The sequence below is a fragment of the Pteropus alecto genome, unplaced genomic scaffold, assembly GCF_000325575.1.
Source record: "Pteropus alecto unplaced genomic scaffold, ASM32557v1 scaffold61, whole genome shotgun sequence".
NCBI classification, from domain to species: Eukaryota; Metazoa; Chordata; class Mammalia; order Chiroptera; family Pteropodidae; genus Pteropus; species Pteropus alecto.
In genome coordinates, this window is record NW_006434835.1 from 11,722,849 (window position 1) to 11,749,561 (window position 26,713).

Below are 26,713 nucleotides of genomic sequence, written 5' to 3' on the forward strand. Positions count from 1 at the left end.
CCCAGCACTATTAAGTGCAAAGGCTGTCCTTCCCATTTTTCTGCAGTGATACTTCTGTTGTAAAATTCTGTGTATATGTGAATGGGTCCTTTTCAGGGTTCTATAATCAGTTCTACTGGTTTATTTTTCTAACTCTACTCCAAGAGCACAATGTCTTACTTACTTTATATTTTGGTATCTGCTAGAGAAAGTTAAACCTCATCTTCTCATTCTTCAAGAATGCCTTGGGCATTTTGGGCTCTTTGCATTTCTGCAAACATTTTGGAATTGGTTACTGAGGTCCCACACACATCTTGTTGAGATTCTGATAGGGACTGCACTAAAATTATAAATTAATTTCAGAAGTAATATCTTTACAATATTGAGTTTTCCAACCCATGAACATGGAATAGTTCTCTCTTTATTATAAATCTTCAGTGTATCTAAAAATGTTTTATGCATTTTACATGTAGTCATCATGTACAACTTTTGTCAGATAACTAGGAACTTATTTTTTATGCTTTTGTAAATAGAATATTAAAAAATTTTCATTTTCAACCCTCATACACTGCTGGTGGGAATGCAAACTGGTACAAACACTATGGAAAACAGTATGGAGCTTCCTCAAAACAACTAAGAATAGAATTACCATATGACCTAGCAATCCTTCCTCTGGGTATTTACCTAAAAATCCTGAAAACATTTATCCACAAATATATATGCACCCTGATATTCATAGCAGCATTATTCATAGTGGCCAGGACATGGAAGTAACCGAAATGTTCTATGATAGATAGATGATTGGATAAAGATGTGGTACATATATACAATGGAATATTACTCAGCTATAAGACAAGATACAATACTGCCATTTGCAACAACATGGATGGATGGATCTCGAGATAATCAAGCTAAATGAAATAAGTCAGACAGAAAAAGTTGAAAACCACGATATCATTCATACGTGGGATATAAAACTGAAAGCAATAAACATGAGAAACAGACTCATGGACACAGACAGTGAAGAGTAGTTACCAGAGGGAAGCGGGGGAGGGGGAGGTAGATAGGGATACTGAAAGAGATTGAAAATTTGGTGATGGAAGGAAATCTTACTCTGGGTTGTGAGCATACAATGCAATATATACTCAACTTACTGTTAAATTATATACTTGAAATCTATTTAGTTTAACTTTTAATTAAAAAAATTAAAAAATTTTTTTTCATTTTCTAAATGGTTGTTACTTATATATGACACAAATGGTATCTGCATGTTGATTTTGTGTCCAGCAAACTTGCTAAAGTCCCCTATTAGTTCTAATAACTTGTCCATAGATTCTTTTTTACATTAAAAAAACTTACATTAAAAACATTCATGTATAAAAATAATATAAATGTCAAAGTAATGTGTAGCACTTGTCTAAAGAAAACTTTAAAACCCAAAGGGACATTCCTTTATTCTTCTATTGTAAAAGAAATATAAATTCTCTCCTTAAACTAATTTATCAATCCAATTCATTCAATCCCAATTAAAATACTAAAAGGTGACTCTTATTTTGAAATTTAACCAATTTATTAATGTTAATCTGGAAAAGGAAATGCACTAATAACCTACGAATTCTGAAAAAGAAAAAGAGGGGAGTTTAGCTCTATTAAATTTTACATGTTATGAAGCTATAATAGTTAGAACTGCGTGATAGCAGAAAAGGATCGTGTAGCCCAACAGAACAAAAGAAGAGTCTAGAAACTACAGTATCTATACACTGGAATACTGCACTACCGTGAAACATTAGGTAGACCTACATGTGCTGACGGTGAGAATGTCCAAATCCTGTTTCTTCTTCTAAACCAGCTGGTGGGGGTTATGAACAGAAGGGAGTTTTAGCAAGCTTCGAATGAGCCACTGTAAGCTCTGGAGGATCATATGTTCTTTGGGCTTTTTGTTTGGAGAGTACAAAGATAATTTTGCTTATTTTCAGGTTCCTCAACTATGTCCTAAAAGTGATACTTGGAAAATTAGATGTCACTGAATAGCGCAATCTCTGCTACCTGGAATTTAGCTAATCAACTCTCAATCACATTTTCTCCTCCAGGCAACTTTTAAACAATTTATTAAATATCCAAACCAACTACTATCAGGGATTTGGTTAAAATAATAATTCCAGGGAATAATGTGAGGTCAGTACATTTAATTCTAATCCCTTACATCTCTGCATTTACAAAAGCACCGCAGATGATGAGAAAATATTCAGAACTGGGAGTCTCAGGAATTACAAATTCTTCATTAGGAAAATAAAACTAAATTATGTTTTATTGTATTCTGCTTACGAAAGCAGAAAAATATGCTAAAACACATTTGAAAATATTTTAAATGGAAAAGTTAGAAATAAATGTTTTTGTTCCCCTTCCTCCCCCCGCCAATCCAGTGAACCAGAACAATCAACTAATGAAAATGATCTGTTTCCCAAGAAGTCTGGCAATTTAGTCCTTTACGGCAACTCATTGCTCAATTTAGTTTCAAGTTTATTCACTTCAAAATAAGGCTGCCTTGTGTTTATTAAAATGTCCTCAAAGATTTAGATAACATAAATGGTTAATATAGTTACTGTCATACTCATAAATGTACCAGAGATTCCATACTAGTTATGTAACCCACAGTACCGAAGGAATTTCAGACTGATCAAATCAGCTGGCAGAAAAAGGAAGCAATCCATTACTTTGTATAAATGATCCATTGCTGTGACCCATGTTAAACAAAACTGCATGCAAGGGAAACTCTAAAAATACATGAGCAACGATGGCGTTTCATTTGGTTGATCTATATCAATAACTAATTGAGAATTAAAGTGCACTCTGAAACCATGGGAATGTACTGAAACAATAAGGAAGTTCTAGTATGTACTCTGAATGCATCATTGCCTCTCAAAAATATAAGACCAAAGACTGTTTATCACAACTAATACTTAGTCGATGGAACTGGTTTTCCTCTTTTGCCTTTGGAGAACAACAGTTATTACCTGTTGGGTGAAACTAATATTTTTCCTAGATATCATAATGATAATTTCAGTGAAATTTATTGTCCAAATTTGATCAGATAAGTCATAGTAATAAAAATTTCTTTTATTCATATAGAAACCTATTGGCAAAAAAAATCACTGGGGTCAAGAGAGTGTACCCAATTTTATAACACAGCTGTGCAGAGAAGGTTTCCACATCTGTGTATATGACAAAACGTTTTCTTACGTTACTGTCTCATTAGAGAAAACTTCTAGGCTGGCCAATTCCCTCTGCTCTAAGGAAACATTTTCATATACTGCACATTCTCATCTGAAATGTACCAGAGTCAGCTTTTGATAATGAAGTACAACCATGTTTTCTTGAACAGTACAGGAAAGTAAATATACACATTGGGACTTTCTGTACAGGGTACTTTTGGGGGGAATAGAGACAGTACTTTGATGTTTACTTTTTCCTGATTTTATTATTATTATTAATCATTTTTCCAAAAGGAAGTTTGGAAACAATTTGAAGTATAGCCATAAGGTAAGGAGTATAATATGCAGGTATGGTTTGTGTGCCATCTGTTTCATTAAATAGGCATTTTTTTTTTTTTAAACAAAGAGTAAAATCTAAAAAATCATTTTAGTGAACTATACTGTTCAGATACTTTATTATGTAGGCCCCCATTTTTCCGGGGTGCAGCAATGAAGCCTATGTCGTGATCAACAGAACTTCAACGTCTTTGAAAGAACAGCGATCAGCTGAGCCCACCTGCTGCAGAAATGGCAGGTGTTTCCACACTGCACAAGAAGAAAACAAGAAAACACAGCACGCCTTGCTTCCTTTTATACGACTGCTAACGTTGTTAAGATATGTTAGAGAACATGCAATATAAACCAGACAGTCTTCAAAGATGAAGTTGGAAGTAGTCAAAGCACAGACCTAAAGATAATCTTAGTTTAGTTTATCTTTTCTCCTCATAAGACCACGTTTTCGTCTCCTTAGGATAAGACAATTCAGCTTATTTAATCATATGTATGCAGTATATAAACTGCAAATGCCATTCTATTTTAATGATCAAGAGCTTGCTTTTTGAGATCTTATATTCTGTCTTAATTTCATACATTATTAGTAAGACAGGAAAATACCCCATAGTAGGGAAGTGCTCAGAATGATAGTAGTAGTGATAGCTCACTATCTTCTGGGAACTACACTAATAAACTTTCTATATGTTATCTCATTTAATGCACATAACAACTTTATCAAGTAAGTTTCTTCATTCCATAGATGAGAAAACGAAGATTTAACAACAAAGCAACAAAGATGAAGTATGGCCCCAAGCAGAGCAACTTCAGAGCTCATGCCATTAGCCATTATATACATTATATGCTTGTACACAAAAGAATTTCCTAGTAATCATTATTGTTTGGTGACACAATTCCCTATGAGTGAACCAATCACTACCATTATTGTTAGAGATAGGCTAATATTTACAAGTATTTCAAAACAGCTAGCTTCAAAAATAACTCCATATCCTATGAAGTAAAGCATGATATCTCTCAACTATTGATTACTGTAAAAAAGTTATGCCACTTCAATGTTTTGCTTAAGATAGATGGCATTCATGAAATTGACCATTTTTGCCATTTTCCATTCATGTGAATTATACTCAGATCTTCTGAGGCAGAGATTCTTCTACACTTTAATTACCTGAATATAAAAAAAGCCATTTCATGCATTCGATTTACATGTGAGGGTTGCTAATTACAAGGATTGCTTGCACATTTGCAGAAATATTTATATAACTTATGATTACACTTAAACAACTGAAATGTAGCTTCAAATTTTTCCTAGACCATTCTTCTCAACCTTTGTCATTTTGTACCTTCATATTTATTTTATTTTTAATGCATACTGCTCTTCTCAGCTTAAAATCTCTTGGAATCCACTTCCCTTTGAGTCTTTCAGATTCAGAACCACTAAGAACTGAAGCAGAAAATAATGATGCTCAAGGCCCATGCAGATTACTCTTTATAAGCTGCTCTGTAGCACAACAATCTACTTTAGAGAGGCTGTTACTCTGAATTGAACAGTGTTCCCCAGGTAGCCTCAGAATTCAGTGACTGGAGACAACAGCAAATCCATCCTCCTGCCTACAGCTACAAAATCCTCACGTGACTATGATGACCTTGGGCAATATCAGCTTTCTCTTGATTTCCAATGGCAAAGCTACGCAGAATCTATAAGGATGACTTTGCTGACTAAAAAACCTGCTGTTTGGCAATTCCCTAAACTTGGGAGCTGAAAGACTCTCTGTGGGCAGGAAGCAAAACACCCCAATTGTCTGACAATGAGGTTGAGACTTTTCTAGGTTAGGAACTTCAGCCTCTGAAAACTCAAGCCAAGAATGACTGAGAGGCTAGAGTCATTCACTGAGTCTATTCATTCTTTGGTCTGCTGTGGTGAGCACTGGAGATAAAATGGTGAACCACACCAAGAGTCTCTGCTTTTAGAGAACTTGAAGTCTAAAGGGAGAGACATTTATAATAATATATGACAGGTATCATGCTATGGGAAATAAAGAGTACAATAGAAACATATAAAATGGGCACTAGAGACTTCTTATTCATCATATTAAGATGAGACAAAGGTATCTACCAGACATTTTAAGACTAAGGGAGAATGGTACAATGGAAAAACCCACGGCCAGAGGCACACAGATAACAAGGGACTTCTGCCACAGCAGCTGTCCCATTAACACTCCTAGCTTCTCAGAAGTCAAAATGGCTTTCTTATCCCACTTTGTCTGACAAAAAGCAAATCCAACACTTTGGGCAGCCAAGACCCCATGAGACAGAGATTAAAATGTGAGAAGCAAGCAGTTAACTCATGGCAAAAGATGAGGCCCAAATAACTGAAGGAAGTGCATGAACCCAATAACAGCTTTGATAATGAAACAGGTGAGGATTTTTCCTCCTTTTAGTTCAGGAAAAAATAAAAGAGTATCAAAGATGCACCTTAACATATCTTCTCCCTTACAAGTCTCTGACAGGGGCGATCCTCTTCCCAATGACACCCAGACACACCGGCTTCCTGAGGGGAGCACCCCTCTTGGTGGTCCCATGACATCTCCTGGACTCAGCAAAAACCCGAGTTAGTTCCAGAGTCCTCCAGCTGCCTCACTGAACTTCTGTGGCCTCAGCCTCCACAGAGCTCGGAGCGGGGACAAGTGTCTCTGGGAAGGCCCTTCCCTTCCCCAATAGATTAGACTGTATTCCCGATGGCCTGTAAAACAACTGCCAACCCTTAAGAGAATTTGGCATACAAATATAGTAGGTCACTAATATCAATTAAAAATGTACCATGGGTTCCTCAAAAAATTAAAAATGGATATATCTTTTGACCCAGCAATTGCACTTCTGGGTATTTATCCAAAGAAAACCAAAACAATAATTCATAAAGATCTATGCACTCCAATATTCATGGCAGCACAATTTACAATAGCCAAGATATGGAAGCAACCTAAATGCCCACCAACAGACGACTGGATAAAGAAATTATGGTTCATATCTACAATGGAATATTACTCAGCCATTAAAAAAATGAAATCCTACCATTTGCAACGACATGGATGGACCTAGAGGTTATTATGCTGAGTGAAATAAGTCAGACAGAGAAAGATAGATACCATATGATTTCTTGTATATGAAGTATCTAAAGAACAAAAAGAACAAGCTAAAAACAGACTCACAAATATAGTGGACAATTTGGTGATGGACAGAGAGGAGAGGTTTGGGAGGCTGAGAGAATGGGGTGAAGGGTTAAAGAAGTACAAATTAGTAGTTGAGAGTTGGGCACGGGGAGCATGGAAGAGGGAATGTAGTTAACATTAATATGATGGCTAAGTGGAGGGCCAGGGGAGGGAGGGAGCAATTGGGGGGGATCATTTTATGAACATTATAGATGTCTAACCAATGTACTGTATACTTGAAATTAATTTAAATAAATTTATTTAAAAAAATAAAAATAAATGTACCATGGTATCTGAAAATGCTATATGATGGCAATGGGAATCATATACTCTTTTACCAGTTCAAATTTTAGTCAACAACTAAAAAGTTCATTCATCTCAAAAGAACTTTAGTGGTAAAGAACCATGATATATTCAACTTACTCTCAAATGGTTCAGAAATATCTCTCTCTCACACACACACACACACACACACGTGCACATACAACTGTTCCTTGGTACCTGTGGGGAATTTGGTTCCAGATACCAAAATCTGAAGATGCTCAAGTCCCTTATATAAAATAATGTATTTACATATAACCTATGCACATCCTCCCATATAGTTTAAATCATCTCTAGATTACTTATACCTAATACAATGTAAATGCTATGTAAATAATTGTTATACTGTATTGTTTAGGGATCTACTCTCTGGAATTTTTTTTCTGAATATTTTTGATCTTCAGTTGGTCGAATCCACAGATGCAGAACTTGCAGATAAACAGAGCCAATTATGTATACATTTGCTCTCCCTATATCCCTCGTGTGTGTGTGTGTGTGTGTGAGAGAGAGAGAGATAGAGAGAGAGAGAGAGAGAGAGAGAGAGAGAGAGAGAGGGAAGGAGGGAGAGAGAATGGGAAGGAGGGAGGGAGGTGTGGGGGAGAGAGAGAGCAAATGAAAAAGCAAATGAGGTAAAATATTAACAATAGTAAATCTGGGTTAAGTATATATGGTGTTCTACGTAATATTCTTGCAACTGTCTGTAAGTTTGAAATTATTTCCAAATAAAATGTTGAAAAAATAAAGTGCAGTCCACCACTGCCCTCTATCCCTCAGACAAGGCACTTCCAATCCCCTCCCCTTTATCTTGCTCCTCTTTTTATCAACATAGTATCTCCTTTGAACGTATTAATTTTTGCATATTTTTACGTTTACTAGCATCTTCTCTTAGCAGACTGAACCGAGAGGGCAGAGCTTCTTTCGTGCCTTCAGGTCTGTAACAGGTGCTCAGCGACAGTGCACGGCACATACCAGACTGAATGAATACAAGTCTGGCTGAGGGGCAGCGAGCCCCCGCAGGAAGGCTGCCTCATCCAGTTCCCCAAAGTGACTCCTCCCCACCAACCCCAGCTCAGGACTGGAGGTTCATTCTGTTTGGAAACAGAAGGAGAGGGCTTTCTGACTTGGGTGCACAGGGCAGGGGGAAAGGCAGGGGAAAAGGGCCATCATGAAAAGGGGGATTAAGTGAAAGCCCAAACACTAAATGCTGATTTTCTCACATGCAAACACCAGCCTCTAGTGTTGTTTCCTTTAATGATGCTGCCCTTAGGCAGGAGAGCTGAAGTTTTGTTGTTGTTGTACGTTTTTTTTTTTTTTGAGAAACCAAATGGTTGGCTCTAAAGAAAAACATACAGTAAATGACACTGGGGAATACCACAGAAAAATGTCAAGGACACATGTCCAATCACCCTGCAGTGAAGCTGACTAGCTGACAAAGCTCTCCCACACAAAACCTTCTAGTATTTTCAGTGCTTTTTTTTTTTTTTTAAAAATATGAATAGATAACAAAGGAATGCCAGACATTTGAGGAGCTTCAATTATAGTAGTCAGATCAATATAAACAAAACATGAAAAAAAAATATGAATAGATAACAAAGGAATGTCAGACATTTGAGGAAAGCTTCAATTACAGTAGTCAGATCAATATAAACAAAACATGAAAAAAAGGAATTCAGATGAATAGAAACAATGCAAGAGTACAACAAAACTCCAAAAATGTGCTTTCCTCATGAAGCAGAAAGGATACCACAGAAAGGGAACAAAAAATAAGAAATCATCTCGGAAATTGTTTGCATGAAGGCTGAAATCCAAAGTTTAATTAGATGAATCTCAAAATAAAGTTGGAAAAATACCTCATATTTCTCATTGTACACAACAAAAAGAGAGAGATGGACAATAAAAAATAAAATCAAGAGAATCCTTTCTGAAGGTTTAAAACATGAGTAATGAGAAAACAAGGAGAAAAAAAATACAAGAGAAGTTTTCAGTACATAAGGATGCCAGTTTCCAGATTATACAGTCCGAGGTATATTGCCATAAAATATAATAATGGAGATAAAAATTCTAAAACCGTCCAGAGGAAAAACAGGTCACATAAAAAATAAAAAACTCGAAATGGTACACGTCTCAACAGCAAAGCGTGAAGGTCTGTCTGGAAGCTAGGCAACAGCTGGTAACAGTGGAGGTGGGCAGCGGTGGGTGGGGATGGCAGACCAGCTCACTGCAGAGCAATCTTCCTGCCAAGAACAATTAGAAAAGCTGGAAAAAGTACTTTTTAAAAGTGCCGTTGAAAGCATCAAAAGCAGAGGAGATTTGAAGAGCTAAAATTCTAGAGAAAAAGGATACTCAGAGAGGTGTCTTGAAATAGTTCTTCTTTGTTATTTACCAATTTGTGAGCAGTAGCTAAGAGGGAAAGAAGCTAAACAGTTTCTGGAAATCTGTGGCTCAAGTGTCAAAGCTTGGGTGTTTGGCGCCCACTGAAGAGAAAGCACCCTAGGCTTTCAGTTGGAACTACTAAAAGTCAACTGGAAACAAACCAGCCCTCACAGAGGCGGCCCCAGCCCAATCCCTGATGGCATTAAAGTCGCTGGTCTTTACTAAACCTGTTGGCAAATGCAAAAGTAATTCCTCCCTGGAAGAAGATAGGAGACTCATATTGTCTTAACAATTTTTTATATATAATGATAGGAATTGGATTTAAATAAACTTTACTAAGCTGTGATGGTTAACGTCCAATGTCAATTTGACAGGCCACGGGGTAATCAGATATTTAGCCTAACATTATTTTAGGTGTGTTTTGAATGAGACTAACATTTGAATAGGGAGACCAAGTAGTAGATTGTGCTCCCCAATGTTAGTGAGTCTCATCCAATCACCCGAAGGCCTGAATAAAACAGGCCGAGTAAGAGAATTCCCTCTGCTGACTGCCTTTAGGGTGGGACACTGGGTTCTTCCTGCTTTTGGACTCAAACTGAAACACTGACTCTTCCTCGGTCTTGAGCTTGCCTGCTTTTGGACTAGAACTTACATCGTCAGCTCTGCCGGGTCTCCAGTTTACCAGCTACAGATCTTGGCACTTGTCAGTCTCCATAATCATGTTAGCCAATTCCTTATAGTTAATCTCTTTCTATGTATACATACACACATCCTACTGGTTGTGTTTGTCTGGAGAACCATGACTAATACACAAACAAAGAGACAAGGAAACATGACCAAACACAAGGAAAAAGCAGGAAAGGAATGAGACTACACGAGATTTAGATATTGGGATTATCAGACACACTCTTTATTTTTATTTCAAATACGCCATCTCTGCATTTTTATATCTTAAGAATAAAAGTAATGATACTTAAAAATTATTGACAGTGTAAAGGAGAATAAAGTTAAACATAAACTTTAAAGTAACTGTGGTTAATATAATAAAATTAAATGACAAGATGTAGAGTTTCAGAAACTGGTAACTATAAAAATAAAATGGAAATTCTATAAGCAAAAAACAGAGTAACTGAAATTGAGAATGCAACAGATGGGTTTAAAAGCAGTTTATACATAGCTGAAGGAGGCTGAGTGAACTGGAAACAGGTCTGAAGAGAATATCTAGACTGAAGAAGGGAGAGACAAAAGAGTTATTGTGTATAAATTATACCTCAATTTAAAAAAAGAAACACTCAAAAATTTCATAGGGAGAATCAAATAAATATGCAATGCCTATAATACAAGGTGGAATGTATAAGAATTATGAGGAAAAGGATGACAAAGGAAGGATGGTAACAATGACTGGAAAGAATCAGAAAAGACTTCACGTAGGAGTTCTCATTCGGGATGATTTAAAAAAAATGGACAGAAGGCATCTGTTAGGGGATGGCAGGAAAAAGCAGAAAGGAAGTGGACAATGAGAGAGAGTAATAGTTAGGAGGCAGCACCAGGTATGTACAGGGCAGGTGAAAGTGGACTATGACTGAAGGAGACAAGGTAAGGCCATCTCTCTCAGAGGACCTTAAGGAGAATTTCCCGGGCACTCAGATAACCAGAATCTGTCCCTACGTTTTCAAGAAATCTCTTCTGAGTCAGCGTCAGTCAACGTTCATATATTACTGAAGCCTTTTTCCTCTTCAGTAGGACACGAGAAGCTCCTAGCATTTTCCTGAGGGTGGTAGCTTATGAAAGAAGAAAAGGCTGAATCTCTAACACTCAATTTGGCTTAATATAGAACCTCCCATAACTATACTGGTGAGGAGATAAGTAAAATGTTTTGTCGAAATGGAGCTTCTGGCCTGTCGACAGACTTCATTCATACGTGCTCTCTCTGGCATCTGTATGGCTGATACTGGGAAATGATTTACTGTCTGGTTTCCTAGGGACCAGTTGCCAGAAATGATGCTGGCTTCAGTCTTTATCCATTCATCAATATACCTCCCTGATACCTGATAACCTGGCTTCTTCCCAACCAAATACAAATAGTCTAAACTGGCTTGGAATGCAAGATCTCAAAGCAATGACATTTTATTCTTGTGAAGCATCTTTCATTTAGTGCCTGCTAGACTTTTTCCACTTCGGGGAATTTTTTTGTGGCCTACGTTGCATATCGTTCACAGATTTTCCATATGTGTAAGAAGGGAGGGTAAAACAGCTTCGTACACACTGGGTAACCAAATTAGAGAGTTTTTCCTTCCTTAAAGTTCACATTCATAGTTCTCATCTCTACAAACTGATAGATTGAGAAAGAATCTTCTGGCTGGAATAAACAATAGCCATACACAAAACAACAATTTCACAGAATTTTATGCATCTGTTTCTAGTCTGTTCCATGTTATCTCTTCTATTACTGCTGTGTTTCATCCACTGAGACTATGAATTTACTCTTCTGTGAACACCCGGTTCATTAGCATAACAAGGTCTAAATGTAGCAAGGTACAAGCTATGTTTTTCAGACCTGTGTATGCTCAACCGCAAAGGTATTCAAAAAGGCAACACCTCTGCCTTAGCATGGGTCACTCGCTCATACCCAGAGCCTCTTAAAGTCCTAGCCATTATGAACCTCACGGTCTGATGAGATTTGAACATGGCTGCACTTTTTTGAATAAGGTATGCCTCGCTCTAGCAGTAGGACAGATGACGACGCTAATCCCAACCTCTGGTTTTGTCATTATATTCAAGTAATGATCATGATGCACGTCATTGAAAGGTATACCAATCAACAACCCAAATTATTTTGGGAGTGGGGGGAAAGGCAGGGTTAATGAAAAGTCACAAGGAAAGTCAAAAGGCTAGCAAACTGAGCAGTCTAGGAAGAGCAGGTGAGGTAGGGTCAGAGATTAGGACAGCCACTGCTACTAAAGAACTGCTATCGACTTAGTGCCACTGCTGGTCTTAGGGGTGGGTTTTCTGCAGAGAAACCAAGAAGATGACATTACTCTTTTATTTCCCCTTGTATTTGTTATCTGTTGCTGTGTAACAAATTACCCCCAATTTTCTCTCTCCTCAACCAACTTGTCAAGAGACAAGTTAATTAGTTTTAAAATGACCTCTATAAAATCATGAACTCTTAAATCAGGTTTCTCTACAGCAAATACCCTTCTTTAAACATTTTCACATTCTATTTTAAGAAGCTACTTGTTGAGTGATAAAAGCAATTTGTGGTACATTTAGTTTTACTTTTTTTCCTGTGTTCCTGAAATTTGCAGCTATATTAACTTTTATAACTGGAAAGAAAAACCTTTAAAGAAAGATCTTACAAACCAACTGTAAAAAATTTGGGGGACAAAGAAAATCTGATATAGACTGTCTTAGATGCTATCAAAGAATTGCCATTAATTTTGTTAGGTGTGATAATGACATGACAGTTATATAAGGTCCTTTTTAAAAAATTTACAATAAAGTATTTAAGGGTGAAATATCCCGAGAGCTGTAATTTACCTAAAGTATTTAAGAAAAAAATGAGGTAAAGATAACAAAAAATTTGTAGCTATATAAATGTGAATAATACATAGTTGAAGATTCATTACACAATTACCTTAATTTTTCCATTTGAACTTTTTCATAATACAAATTTTAAATGATCAATTAAAAAAGAGGTTTCTTTTTCCTTTCCATCTATATTAGCTTAGATAGCAACATTCATACTTCCGTGAGATGGGTTGCAACTAGGTACATCTTTAAATTGCTTTAAAAATCTTTCCCAGGCTCTGCCTGTGTCCCATCCTTACAACAAGCTGGGGCACCAGTGATTAGCTAAAGCACCACATATGACAGACTGGTAATTTCCATCATCAGGAGAATATTCTCAAAATTTCTTACAATGCCACATATACAACTACTTGAGTGCCTAAAGAGACAATAATATAGACACTAGAGCTTGCTGGAATGCAGAAGGCCACTGCAAAACATAAGCTCGAGAAGCTGCACACAAAAGAGCAGGGCTTAAATCAGCTTCCGCTGACAGATCTCAGCACCCTGCCGCTTAAATCTTGGAACTAAAGACTTCAAAGAAATAAAAATGAAATATATGGTGCCATCCCAGGTTTGACTGCTATAATTCAAGAAAATGAGAAAATACATCTAGGTAGTGCTGTTTCCCTGAACAAGCTGAATATCAGCACCTTTACTCAAGGGGGTCGCTGTTCTTGTGGAAATGGTCATAGGTGGAAAGAGCTAGAATACATTATCACATACACAAAAGATCTTTCCTTTAGAGAACTTAATATTTCTCCTCCTTCCAAGGGATGATATGAAAAGACAGAGCTGACATGTTACAGAAGGACCAAGGACAGATTTAATTGTCCATAGCATCTCAATACATTCAGTGTTCCAAGCTTTTGGAAAGTTTAGGTAGGTTGGTGGTTCTCAAAATGGAGCATGCACCAGCATCACTGGCAGCACTTGTTAAAACACTGATCGGTGGTCCCAGCCCTAAAGTTTTGGATTCAGTAGGTCCGGGTGGGACCCAATAATTTCTAATAAGATCTCAAGTGGTGCTGATGCTGCTTTGAGAACTACTGGCTTAGGTATCTGAACGAGTGAGTGCCTAGTGTCATCTACTATTTTCTACCCACAACTACTCCCGGGCCATGAAGAGGTGATGATAAAATGTGTTTAAGCAGTAAGTGGAAGGTTTTCTCTGGCCAGCAGCCACTTCACTTCATTTGCCATACCTGTCCCTTTAAACATATCTCACTAACTCCCAATATACTGGACCTTTGAGAGGATGAGGAGAATTTTCCATATCTGACAGTCTCAGGGATACACGAATATTAAAATGGTTCAATATTTAAATCTGAAGAGGGTTCAGAAATTCTCAGATGAAATGCATTAGATAAAGTACTAAGTATTAACATGCATGAAGAATGTTCTATTATAAACCCCTGTTTTCACTTTCTTGCAGCTTTCCAAAAAATTAGCCCTTTGTGGTGAAATTTTCCATGCTTGGTTTCAGCCCAAAGATGATTTTTTTTTTTGTGAAGTTTGAGAAAAATATATTAAATCGTTTTTGAGTTATGAAAAGATGAAAAAAGCCCACACAATTTTTCCACTTTGAAAGCAATTTTAGGATTTTTAAAAACAGGCAGATAACTAAAAATGGCTGAAGTTGAAAAGTTGAAACTTTCCATGTGTCTAGTTTTCAGCAAGGTAGTCTCCTGGGTAGTTCAGGAAAGACAATGTGTGTGCATGTAGATAAACAGACAAATATATATTTAAATAAATGCATAAATGATTGAAAAAAATAGTATTTTATTATACTCGATATGAACTTTCCTCAGAGTAGGGGATTTAGTGTTTTCTGAAATGGAAAGTCTTTCACAAACCAGAGTATGTAGTTAGCTGCTGACTGCCTGACCCCGGTGGTTTTCACACACCAGGGTTCACCAATGGGTCACGTGGACATAACTGTGGAACTACCATGCACCGTGTTGGCAGAATCCTCCAGCTCCCTTCACTCTAAGGTCCCCTCTGCCCCAGCTCAATTCTAGGACTCTGATCGCTGTCTTCTGAGTTCAGCTTCTGCCCCTGGCCCAGGCCTCAGTACCAGCTCCCTGCATCAGAACACGTGCATCTTCTCTGCTCCAGAACACGTGCATCTTCTCATTTTTCCTAATTCCCTCTGAGCTCCCCCGAAAGCATTCACCTGCTTCCCACTAACTGCCCCCCCCACCCCCGCCTTGTGTATTTGAAGAACTCAAGTATTAAAGAAACAACAGTAGAAATCTTACGTTTAGGTCAAATAGCTTTTGGTGATTGTCAAGGTAACTTGCTGCAGCCATCTATAATCATAACCTTTCTAACTAGTTCACCTGGGCAGGAGATAATAGGAAAGTTAGAAAACAGAATACAGAGTGCTAGTCCTGCCGCTTCCTAGCTAACTGACGTGGGTTAGACACATAAATACTCAGAACTTCAGTTTCCTTGTCTGGAAAATGGGGAAACTTATGTGTTAAATGACCTTGTTACACGTGAACACGTTTTGTAAATTTCAAACGAATGTTGGGTATAACTGTTAGTAATGACAAAACATTAATTTCAAAGTTGTTTTAGGTTCCTAGATTTAAATGAACGACCAAGTATAAGGCACTAAAACGCTTCTGCAAGGAAGGGTGCAGTTGAGGATTAAGAAAAATCCCATTTTCCTAGTTTTCAAATGTGCGGGCTTAGATGAAACAGAAGGAAGTAGACAAATGTTCCTATTCCTCTTTCACTTTCAGCATCTCTCTCCGCACGGGCTATTCCCCTCGGCATATGTTACATTCTCTCCCACTGAGGACAAAAATGTTCTCTTGACTAGTTTCTTAAGTTATCATCTTGTCTTCACCCCTTCACTGGCCAAGTCCTGGGTCATTATCCATTTATCACCTAACGCCCTGCCACCTCCTCCCATTATTTCACTAAAACTGTTCTCTTCAATGCCATCGGTGACCTTCCCATTACTAATACCTGCAGCCTTAAACTCCCTTTCTCTTCCACTGTTGTTATACTTAACTCTGATACCTTGTTTCAGTTCTCTGCTGAACTGAACAGAAACATTTTTAAAACTGCAGGGATTACATCTGATTCTGTGGGATCCAGAATTCACATGAGGCTCAGCTGGACTTCTGCTGCATACGGCATTAGCTGGGTCATTCCCTTGGCTGCATTCAGTAGTAGATGGGATGGGCTGGAAGGTCCAAGAAGCTCTCATGCACATCTGGTGCTTTGTGATCCTCCTATGTGGACAGCTTTCTCACAGCATGGTAGCCTCAGGTAGTTGGGCTTATTACATGGCAGCTGGCTTCCCAGAGGGAGGAGAAGCTCCCAGGACCCCTAAGGCCTTGGCTGGGAACTATCAGGACATCACTTCCACTGTATCCCATTGGTGAAACCTAGTCACATGCCCATCCCAGGTTCAAAGGGGAACAGAAGGGGACTTCACCTCTAGAGAGAGGAACGGTAAAGAATCTGTGGCCATCTTTAATCTACCACATATCTATACCTTTCTTGATATTTCCTTCCTCTTCTCTTAGCTTCTGTAATATATTCTATTATAGGTTAATGTCTTTCGATTTTTTTTTTTTACCTTGATCCACAGAAGGATATAAATGCTGCATTGTCATCTAGGACATCAATGCACACTCATAAAAGTGAAATAAATATTTCACTATATATACCTTTATTACTATACTATACACAAATATTTTCTGCTCTATTTTACTCTATTATATATTTTTTCAAATACGGTTTTATTGTTCATCAACGTATGCTTCCCTTCTCTGAGGCTTGTATGTTACAGCCTTATTGATGGCAGACTTGGTCATGTGAAGTACTCTGCCCATCATGTGACGTACTCTGCCCAATGCAGTGTAAAGAGTGACAATGTTACTTCCGGGCAGAGGTTTTAGAATGCAGTGTGTGGTTCACTATTTCTTTTTTATCCTCTCCCACGAGACTGGACTATTCCAGATAGAAGTTAGTCCATCGATTTGGATTCTGGAAGAAGAGTGCATGGACAGAATGCCATGGGACTTGTATCATGAACAATGAACAAATCTTTGTTGTTAAAAGCCACTGACTCTCTGTTAATGGTAGACTGAGCCACTGGTTGCAACCCACTGAAGTGATTGCAGAGTCTACTAGTGGACTGCAGCTCACAGTCTGAAAAATTATTATACCTTTTCCTATTCTTCATCCTCCTTTCCACCAAAGTCATTCCCCAATAAACGCCTATGGCCTGTTTCTTTTCTCTCTTAACAATTTCCCTTGGCAAATCTCATATACTGTCTTCATTTTTTCTCATCTGGACTAGCAAGCGTGCCTATCACTTGGCTGTCTACTTTTTATTCTATACTCTCTTCCCATTTCACTCTTTTCACTGAGAGATTAATTACCTGATGAGGCCTGTTATCATCAGAGACCTTTTCGTAGCTCTTTGTTGTCGAAAACAGAGTCCAAAGCCCCTAGTCCAAACTTTCCTGTCCCTGCATTCTGTCAGCCCAGCGCTCATATCCCCCCACTCCCGTCATGACACCGTGCACTCAGATCGGACTGTGCGCTGCTCTCTCCACGTGCCCAGTGATGAAAACCATTTCTCCTCTCTTCATGTCGCTTCCATCGCTCACAAAGCACAGCAGCCTCCTACCACCAAAACATCAAATTCTCTTCCAATACTGACTCCTCCTCCTCCTGTTCCTGTTCAAATGCCAGCCTTTCCATGAAGCTTTTTTTGATCTTCCCATTTAGAAGCCACCTCTCTCCTCGCAATTCTCAGAGCCTATGGTACTTCATTTGTCTTCAGTTTCTTATCACTTAATCTGGGGACAGCACTCTAACGACAGCTATTTTGACACAAGAATTATCTCTTTTTTCTCCCTTTCTCCAGATTACCTCGACTGTTGGACACAACTTAGTGATGTTATATGTTTCTCACAAGCATTTCTAAGTTTGTAGACGTGAAGGTTCATCAGAATAGTGCGAGTGCAACACAGTCAATAATCTCATTGTTTGCAAAATATTTGAATTTATAATTTTCCCTAATGTAGATGAGGTGAACTCCTGAATCAACCAACACCTGCATGGTCTCACATGCTATTCTAATCCTCTCAGTAAAGTTTTTCAAGGTTCTCAGCTGTACCTGTGGTATACTTCGAGTCTCTCAAATTTTGAGTATCTAAAAACACACCGGGGATCCCCAAAGAAATAAAAGAGAAAACGACTCTGAACAATAACAAATCCATGCACTCAATCTTGTTAATTTTACTCTTATGTCTTCGTTTAAGACCTGTTCATTCTTACTTGAGACAAAATTCTGACAGTTATCTGTTTTCTCTACTTACAGCGAATTAGTAGCAATGAATTATTAGTAGGAAAAAGAAGTGGCACCTGACACTGAGGGAGGAGACAGAAAAACTATCAAAACAGGCAAGGATTTTTTTTAAGAAAGCACAATCATCTAAGAAATTTCAGGACACAGGCACAATCTCTTTAATTGTATTGCACTGTCCTATAATAACACTATCAAAAAGATATTCTTGAATCACTAATTCCTCAATAAGTAATAAACATTGTTGAAAAAGGCAGATAAGTAATATAGTTTAGACAAATTTTTGTCCAACTGGATACAACAGTCTGGTGCTTAAAGGAGTTTAAGTAATCTGGAAATTTCATTTAGAGAGGGCATTGTTGCCAAGTGGACAGACAAAGGAAGCTCTATGTTATTGTGCATTGTCCCCAAAGGAAAGCCGAATAATATAAAAAACTAAGTTTTGAAGGATCTCGTACCCCTGGAAGAAGAGGAAGTGTTATCATTAACTATTATATCAATTCTTAGAGGAAAATAAAAGTTAAATTACCTGAAGTTCACCTCATGAGTCAGTGCACAGCCTAGTCAAGAATCAAGGGTTTTCAACTTCCGACCTTGAACTTCATGCGAACAATTTACTGGCAAAGTCAGATGGTACATTTTTAACACACAGAGGATTGACGTTAAGAGAAAGAAGATTCTAGATAGTTGGGATAAGACTACTACTCTTTTGTTCCCATGTTACCCCCGCTCCGGCCCACATTGCTAGAGCAATATTCCTGTGGTCTCTTATTCCTTGAGCTGAAACATAATGAGTCACATGAGTATACTCCAGAAACATCTGTAGGCTCTGCTTTATCCAGAGGTTGAAAGAGCCATCAAATATCTTCTTAGACTCTCTTTATACCCACAGCTAATATAACTGTATCCCACCCCTGGATTCAGACAGAGCCAAGGCTGAATCCTGGCAAGGCACTTTTCTCTTAGTTCTCATCTATGAAATGAAAGATGGGACTAGATTATCTCTATAGCTCATCTCAGTTCTAAGGTTCCATAAGTCTAAAATTGTATTTATTAGTATAAATTAAGATAGCTACTATTTAAGTTGTCCAATTACCTATTTCTTCAGGTTTCTTTCAAAATTCTTTTTTCTGGACATTACTGTCAAAATATATGAAGAATTTCTATAATTCTGTTTGCTTAAAGAAAAAAATTTAATACCAGCTTTTTAAAAGAGCCATATTTTTTAGTATGTTAAAATACAGGTCAGACAACAAACACATCTAAAATATGCAATAAGTCTCTTAAAATGATTTTAAGACCGATGTTTCCTATAATTAGTTATAACAATATTGTAAAGAACTGAACCAAAATAAAACCAAATAAACCAGCTACTAAACTACACATATGTCCTTAAAATCTTATGGGAGTCAAATATTCCAGTAAAAATAACAGAAGAGATGGAAACACAAGTTTCTTATTATCACACTTCATATGTTATAAAACATAACAGCTAACTTATTTTTGGCAAAATGATTAGGGATTGCAACACTCTGGCTTACACAAACTTATTTGATTGTCAACTGCATCTTAAATGGAGCGTGTCACGCTAACTTCAGGCATGCAGGCACTGTGCCGTCGAGAACAGCCTAGAGACACCGGGATTTCAGCACTTCGGCAGGGGTCATCCCACCAATATTAACTGGGCCAGGTGTTTAAAGAGGGGCGGGGGCGGGGGGCCTTCAACCATGTAGTTAATTGAAACCAGATAAAGCTTTTGAATCATAAAAAAAAAATCATACAGATGTTCACTCTCCTCCCCCGGCGACCTTTATGGACAATTTATTGCACACGTTATTTTCTAAAATTCACCCTTTTAAAGTAAACACGGTTTCACGTGTCTCTCTGAAAACTTTATAATCACCATATGAGTTATGTCTCCACAAACAGACTACGTTAAGCTCATGTTTTATCTTTCTTTTCCCTTTTTACCACTATTCTTGCAAGGGCACCTGAAAGTAGAGCAATAATTAGAAAGTCATGAAGCTAAAGAAGCTAGAAGGAGCTGTAAACCATGCAGTGCATTGTACTTCTTTCCCAACAGACACTGTGAACACGAGCCAAAAAGACAGAGATGGGTTCAAAACGAACATGCTGAACAACTGTTTTCAAAGACGCACAAGGAACAATACATCACAGGCAGCATGGATGTGGAGCAAACAAAAATCCCAAGAACAGATTTGTGATTAAGTTACCAAACTGTGATGGACTCAGAAATGAACATATATGGAAGGAGATTTATTAGAAGTGTTGGCTCATGCAATTATGGAGGCTGAGAAGTCCCATGATATGTCGTCTGCCAGCTGGGAAGTAGGACAACCAGTAGTATAATTCAGCTCAAAGCTAAAGGCCTGAGAATCAGGGGTGCCACTGGTGTAAGTCCCAGAGCTCCAGTGTTTCAAGGCAGGAGAAGGTGGACGTCCCAGCTCAGGAAGAGAGAAAGAATTCACCCTAACTCAGTTTTCATTCTATTTGGGTCCTCAACGGATGGGATGGTGCCAGACCACAGTGGGGAGGGCAGATGTTCTCTTCTCGGTCTGCTGATTCAAACGCTCATCTCTTCCGGAAACATCCTCACATATACATTCAGAAGTTAATGTTTTACCAGCTATCCCCGGCATCCCTTAGCCAAGTCGGTTATGTAAAATTAACCATCACAAACAGTAACACTATTATTTCAAATATGCAAATACTCTTTGTTTAAATGTTTTTAAAGCTTTTTAAACACTTGGAACAACTAATAACCCAAATTATGTTTCATATCAGTGTTCACTTCCTACACTGGAAATAAATTATATCTCTCTCTCTCTACATGTGTGATTGTACATAGGAGAAATCCTAACTGTCACAGTGGTGGGATAGGCAGCTTCTGACATGGCCCCCAGCGATCCTCACCTTCTAATATTCACGCTCTAGTGTAAGCTGCTCCTCTTCATTGGGGGCTGTGCCTAGTCATTTCCTTCTAACAAACCAAATACTGGAAAAGAAATGGACCGTCATTTCTGTAATTAGGTTACAGTCCACCTTCGGTGACTTTCACCTTGCCTGCAGACTCTTTCTCTGGCTTCTCTCCCACACTGGCTCCCATGAGGCAAGTTAGAAAGGTTCATGGGTCAAGGAACTGAGGGTGGTCTCCACCTGACTTCCAGTGATGAACCAAGACCCCTCAGTCCAACAACCCTCAGGGAGCTGGGTCCTGCCAAAACCCACGTGAATGAGCTTGCAACCAGATGCTTCTTAATTCAAATCTTCAGATAAGAAACCTTGATTACAGTCTTATGAAAGACCCTGAAGCAGAGGATCCAGCTAAGGTGTGACCACATCCCAGACCCAAAGGAACTGTGAGAATAAATGTGCATCATTTTATGCTGCTAAGTTTTGAAGCAATTTGTTTCACGGCCGTAGAAAATTAACACAATAGTTACCCTAATGACTGAGGCAATGGTTCTACTTTCATTTCCATCATAATAGTCACTAATACCTATAGCAAACTTTTACGTTCTAGGCACCATTCTTAATTCTTTATATAATTCCTTAAAAAACCCTGAGAGTAGGGGAGTATAAACTAAAGAACATATTATTATCCCCATTTTACAGATGAAGAAATAGAGGAACAGGGTGACTCGATAACTTATTCAAGGTCACACTGACAAAATATGACAGCAAGTATTCGAATCTAGGTGGCCTGGTTTTAGAGCCACGGCTCACAGCAACTGTGCCAACAGAACCACTGTGTGGCAGGGCTGGATGCTAAAGATAGTCACCTCATAACATAGTACTAGAGGAGATTCAGAAGGCACGAAAGAGATTAGAAGCCATGCAAAATGCTAAAAACAAAAATAAAGCCTACTTTCTGATTACGATGCCTTATCCGGGCGAAAAAAAGAGTAGAAGCAGTATTACAGCGAATGGAGTGCAATCTTGAATTTACTGAATTCACACTTAAAAATGAAAAATATATTTTTTTATACCCAATAAGAGAAAATTAGCAATCTCTATTTGGTATTAAAAGCCACACACACGGAGGCCATAGCTGTACTTTTCCCAAGGGCAATTAGGAGTAAAAAGTGTGCCAAGTTGGTGGAAAGGGAGACTCGCTGGAGATATCATCACATGGAGTGAGAAGAGCCAAACTCCTACGACAGAAGGGTCCATGAAGGAATCGCCTCTTATCTTGCATCAGATTACCAGGTCCAGCAGCACCCCTTCATGCTCCGATACACCCTGTCCTTATGTAAGACAGCAGCTATCACACCTATGGCTTAGTCCGTCTACCCCGTTAGACTTCAGACTCTCGAACCTCAACGACTGTCCTCAAAATACAGCACAGGGCCTGGTATATTGCAAGTGTTTAATATGTGTTTGCCAAGTGAAGACATAATTTCTGTTCTGACTCGCATCCATTCCATGGGTTATTTCAATGGTACGTTAGTTAAAGTATGAGGTTTTGTTTTGTTTTGAAGTTTCTCGTGGTGGCTTTTTTGGGCATTTTCAACAGGTCTTTGTGTCTCCAGTGTCTCTGGCACATAGTGGCACCTAATAAGTATTTGTGAGTGAACGAATGAATGAATGTCTCAAAAAGGCTGCCAAGTTATAGAACTGATAAGAATCCATACTTATGACTAAATAGTGTTCTATAGACAGCTGTTTGCCTATCAACAATGATGATGATAAATTTCCTTCCTTTTGAAAAGACGCATGAACGTTTGCAAAATACTCTCCCAATAAAGCCAGATTCTTGTCTATGTCTTAGCTAGACAAGACTGCTCTTAAATATTTTTACAAAAGATAACAAGTTACATATAACTTAAGAATTTCAAATAACCCTAGACTAAAAGTTGGAAAATTCCTACCTCCTTCAGCATTATTTTTGAAACATCATGGAAACTGCATGAACGTACACTCACACAGGTCCACAGTACTCCGGATAAAGGGATGAAGGCAGCTATCAAGTATCCTCTCTCTGTTCTGTTTATCAATTACACAGGAGACAAAAGAGCAAAGGAAAGCGAAGGGGGCCTTGTGCAAACGCACACCCAAGCACCTCCAGTCACCTCCTGAGGCATACTTACTGGGAGCTCGGGGGCATGCTTCAAAATCTGAAGGGAAATATAGGAGCCTACTGAATGGCCAATGACCACCAGTTTCGTTTCCTTTGGCACATGAGTTCTCAGGAAAGTTATCTTGTGTTCTATTTGACCACGGAGTCCGTAGATGTCCTTAATTTCTTGAGCATTTGGATCTAAAAGCAAAAATATGAACATGTTTTCACTCAATCAGTGAAAGTAAATGAGTTCACTGAAAAAACTATTTTGGAAATATAATAGTAACAATAGTAGCATTTAAGGCTGTGATGCATTAGCTACAGTGTTGCGTGATTTAAATGATTATCAACCAAAGTAGTCAATTGCTTCCTACAACTTGAATGACTGGAATATCGAATTTGTTTGCTTCATGACTCCTGCAAGGTCCTGATGCCAACTATAACGAGCTACAATGTGGATTATTCAAAAGGTGTCCAAAGCTCACGAAAAGGGACTGCTCTTTGGTTTTATCTGTACCTGCTGTTTTTATTTCCTTTAGTGCTTGGCTTCCCTTCTGAGCCTGGATAATTCTTTTCCACCTTTCCAATTCTCAACAAGTGTCGTCTCTTCTGAGAAGCTGGTTTCTGATTCAGCAGGTGAGGAGTAAGGTAGCTTTCCTTTGAGGTTCCACAACATTTCATGTTCAGCTGACCCCACTACTCCTAATTTACGCCTAATGTATAATTCATGTATTGCTTATCTCTGTCTCCCAATGCCTATATTAAAGTTTTTTTTTTTTTTCCAATTGAGTCAATGAGGATGACTTCCTTACTTTTGTGACTACTGATCGCCCAGGTTAAGACATGCTCTGCTCTAGTCCTTCTTCCCAGTCAGCCTAGAATTCATTCTCCATTTAACAAGGCAGTTCACCATAAAATAGAATTAGGAAGAGAGAGAATCTGGAAACGTGACTTTAGTAGGGCCCCTGATGACTCCAAAACTGAATATTTATTAAACATTATTTTTAACTTTTAGTTTATACTCCCCTACTCTCAGTGTACCTCCTCTGATCACTCCGCCCAGAAGGGATCATATTGTTCTCTGATACCCAAACCCAACACCTATAGTACTTGCAACCCAAGTTCTTTATTTTCACAACATACAACATGTGAAAATGTCAAAGTCCTCCTTGCATTGGGACAGCATGGTGTAGTACCAAGATCACGGGCACTGGAGATAAGATAAATCTGGGTTTAAATCCCAGCTGAGCACCTTAGTTACTAGGATTTGGGCAAATTCTTTAGCCTGGCTTCGGCCTCAAATATATAGCAAGAAGTCTTCCCTCATATACATGTCCCCAATATGGTTTGAGCAAAGAGAAAGAAAATGAGCTAAATATAATAAACATTTTAAAATTTCACTGACACTGGAAATAAGGTCCTAAAGTATTATATTTCAGATGAATTTTAATAAACATTATCATTCAAATGGTTATTCAAATGACTATTTCAGAGATAAATCTGGCTTTTACCTCTGAAAAAACTGCTCAGTAGATTTCCAAGATAAACACACTACTTTGTTAGTGTTTGCTGAAGTAATGAGATTAACAGAAAATTAAAATGTACTATCTGGATATTATTTTACTAGTAAAAACTAAAGGTTAAAAGACTATATACTTAACTATATATTTTCATGCCTATTATTATTTCAATATAGTCTTAAAAACTGCTAGGAATCATTAACTTTTCATAAAATACAGTAAAACATCACATTCATATGGATCAAAATCAGAAGAATCTTAATATGAAAATGATTGATACCATTCTTTCTATAGGGAAAATGTACTCAGAGTTACAATCAACTAAGTACATTTGGAAAATTATCTGTTTCTAAACTGAGAACTGCTTGAATTGACAGATGTTAATGCAATTCACCATATTCACCATATCAGCCTAGGGTCCTGACCATATGATACTGATGATTCCCTCTTAGAACCTGCTGCTCAGACTCATCTCTATGGAACTCCCTTTACAGCTCACTTGCTGGTTCTGGAGTTTATTCCAAAAGGTATGTATAATCTGCTCCTAAATAGTTCATAGAGAAATTAAGGACTATCGGTACTTCATATTTACTTTTCATTTAGTTGTTCAATCTGATTGATCCAGTTATTAAAATTTTGTCAATTTTGGATTGAAATATTATATATTCCTTATAGCTTCAGGACACAGGTAATCTGATAACTATTTTCTTCCATTTCACCTGAACTAAATTGTTTACTCTGACAGAAAACTGACTAATTGGCCCATGGTAATATTAAAAATACGGATATAAAAAAATAGATTCCCCTTGTGTTCAAGAAGTTCACAGTCTAATAGGAGGAGACAGAAATAGATAAAAACACAATTATAAAATACTGAAGTAAGAATATCTCAAGCATTGCCTTGAGAAAAGAACAGGGTTTTATTGCGTTACAATAGAAAGATAATGTCCTTTTGGATTCATAAAAAGTATTGTGCTTTTCTCCAAGTAACTCGAGATAAATACTTAGGAAATAGTCATTACTACATGCATGTTTCTATAAATATATAACTTTACATATTTGAATACAATCATAATGGTCTAAAATTAACAATGTATATTTAACTATACACACATATACATATGTCTAGCTACACATTAAATATAAATGCATAAGTTTTGCTATATATTGACACACAAGCAGTATTTACAAGTCACCTATGACTAGAGACCCAATAAGACTAAAGATTAGCGCTGCATGAGCCTTGTGCTAAGACTGAGTTGGTAGATAGTAACTCTCTAAATCTTATACCAGAATTTTCTTGACTAGTAAACTTTCCCATCCTACCCCTCTCATTCCTCCAAAGCTATATCTTAATAACTTCAAATAAACAACTTGCATGAGGAGATTAAATGGCTAAAAATAGTGCTTCATATTTTAAAGAATGCTTTGAGCAAGACAAATACACAGTTTACTCTTTAGGTAAAGTTTCAAAAATACACAAAACAGTATCCTATGTTGTGCATCATTATATATGAAGGAAATATACAAAGAAACATGTAATTTACTCTGCATTCATGATAGTAGAATTGGAGACAGGATACAAAAAAGATGAAACTTTTTCTGTATTGTTTTATTTCATTTATTTTATTAACAAAAAAATATACAATTATGGCAAAGTGTTAACTATCAACAGAGTAGTGAATAACAGAATCTTGGACTGTTATATAATTGTTTGTACTTTTATGGATTTTTAAACATTTTTCAAAATAAAAGAAAAAGTTTTAATTAAGAATGCTTCG

General features: G+C 37.6%; 1 protein-coding gene across 8 annotated transcripts in view; it reads right to left on the reverse strand.

The window, feature by feature from the left end:
* Positions 1-26,713, reverse strand: part of LDAH (lipid droplet associated hydrolase) — an 86,475-nt gene that overhangs the window by 35,572 nt on the left and 24,190 nt on the right. For all 8 annotated transcript variants that reach the window (XR_003045840.1, XR_001516748.2, XM_025045668.1 and 5 more), the window contains one exon: positions 23,441-23,610. Coding sequence is in view for 6 of the 8 variants with exons in the window: in XM_025045668.1 (XP_024901436.1) it covers positions 23,441-23,610 (170 nt within the window). In the remaining 2 variants the exon portion in view is untranslated. The remainder of the gene's footprint in view (positions 1-23,440; positions 23,611-26,713) is intronic.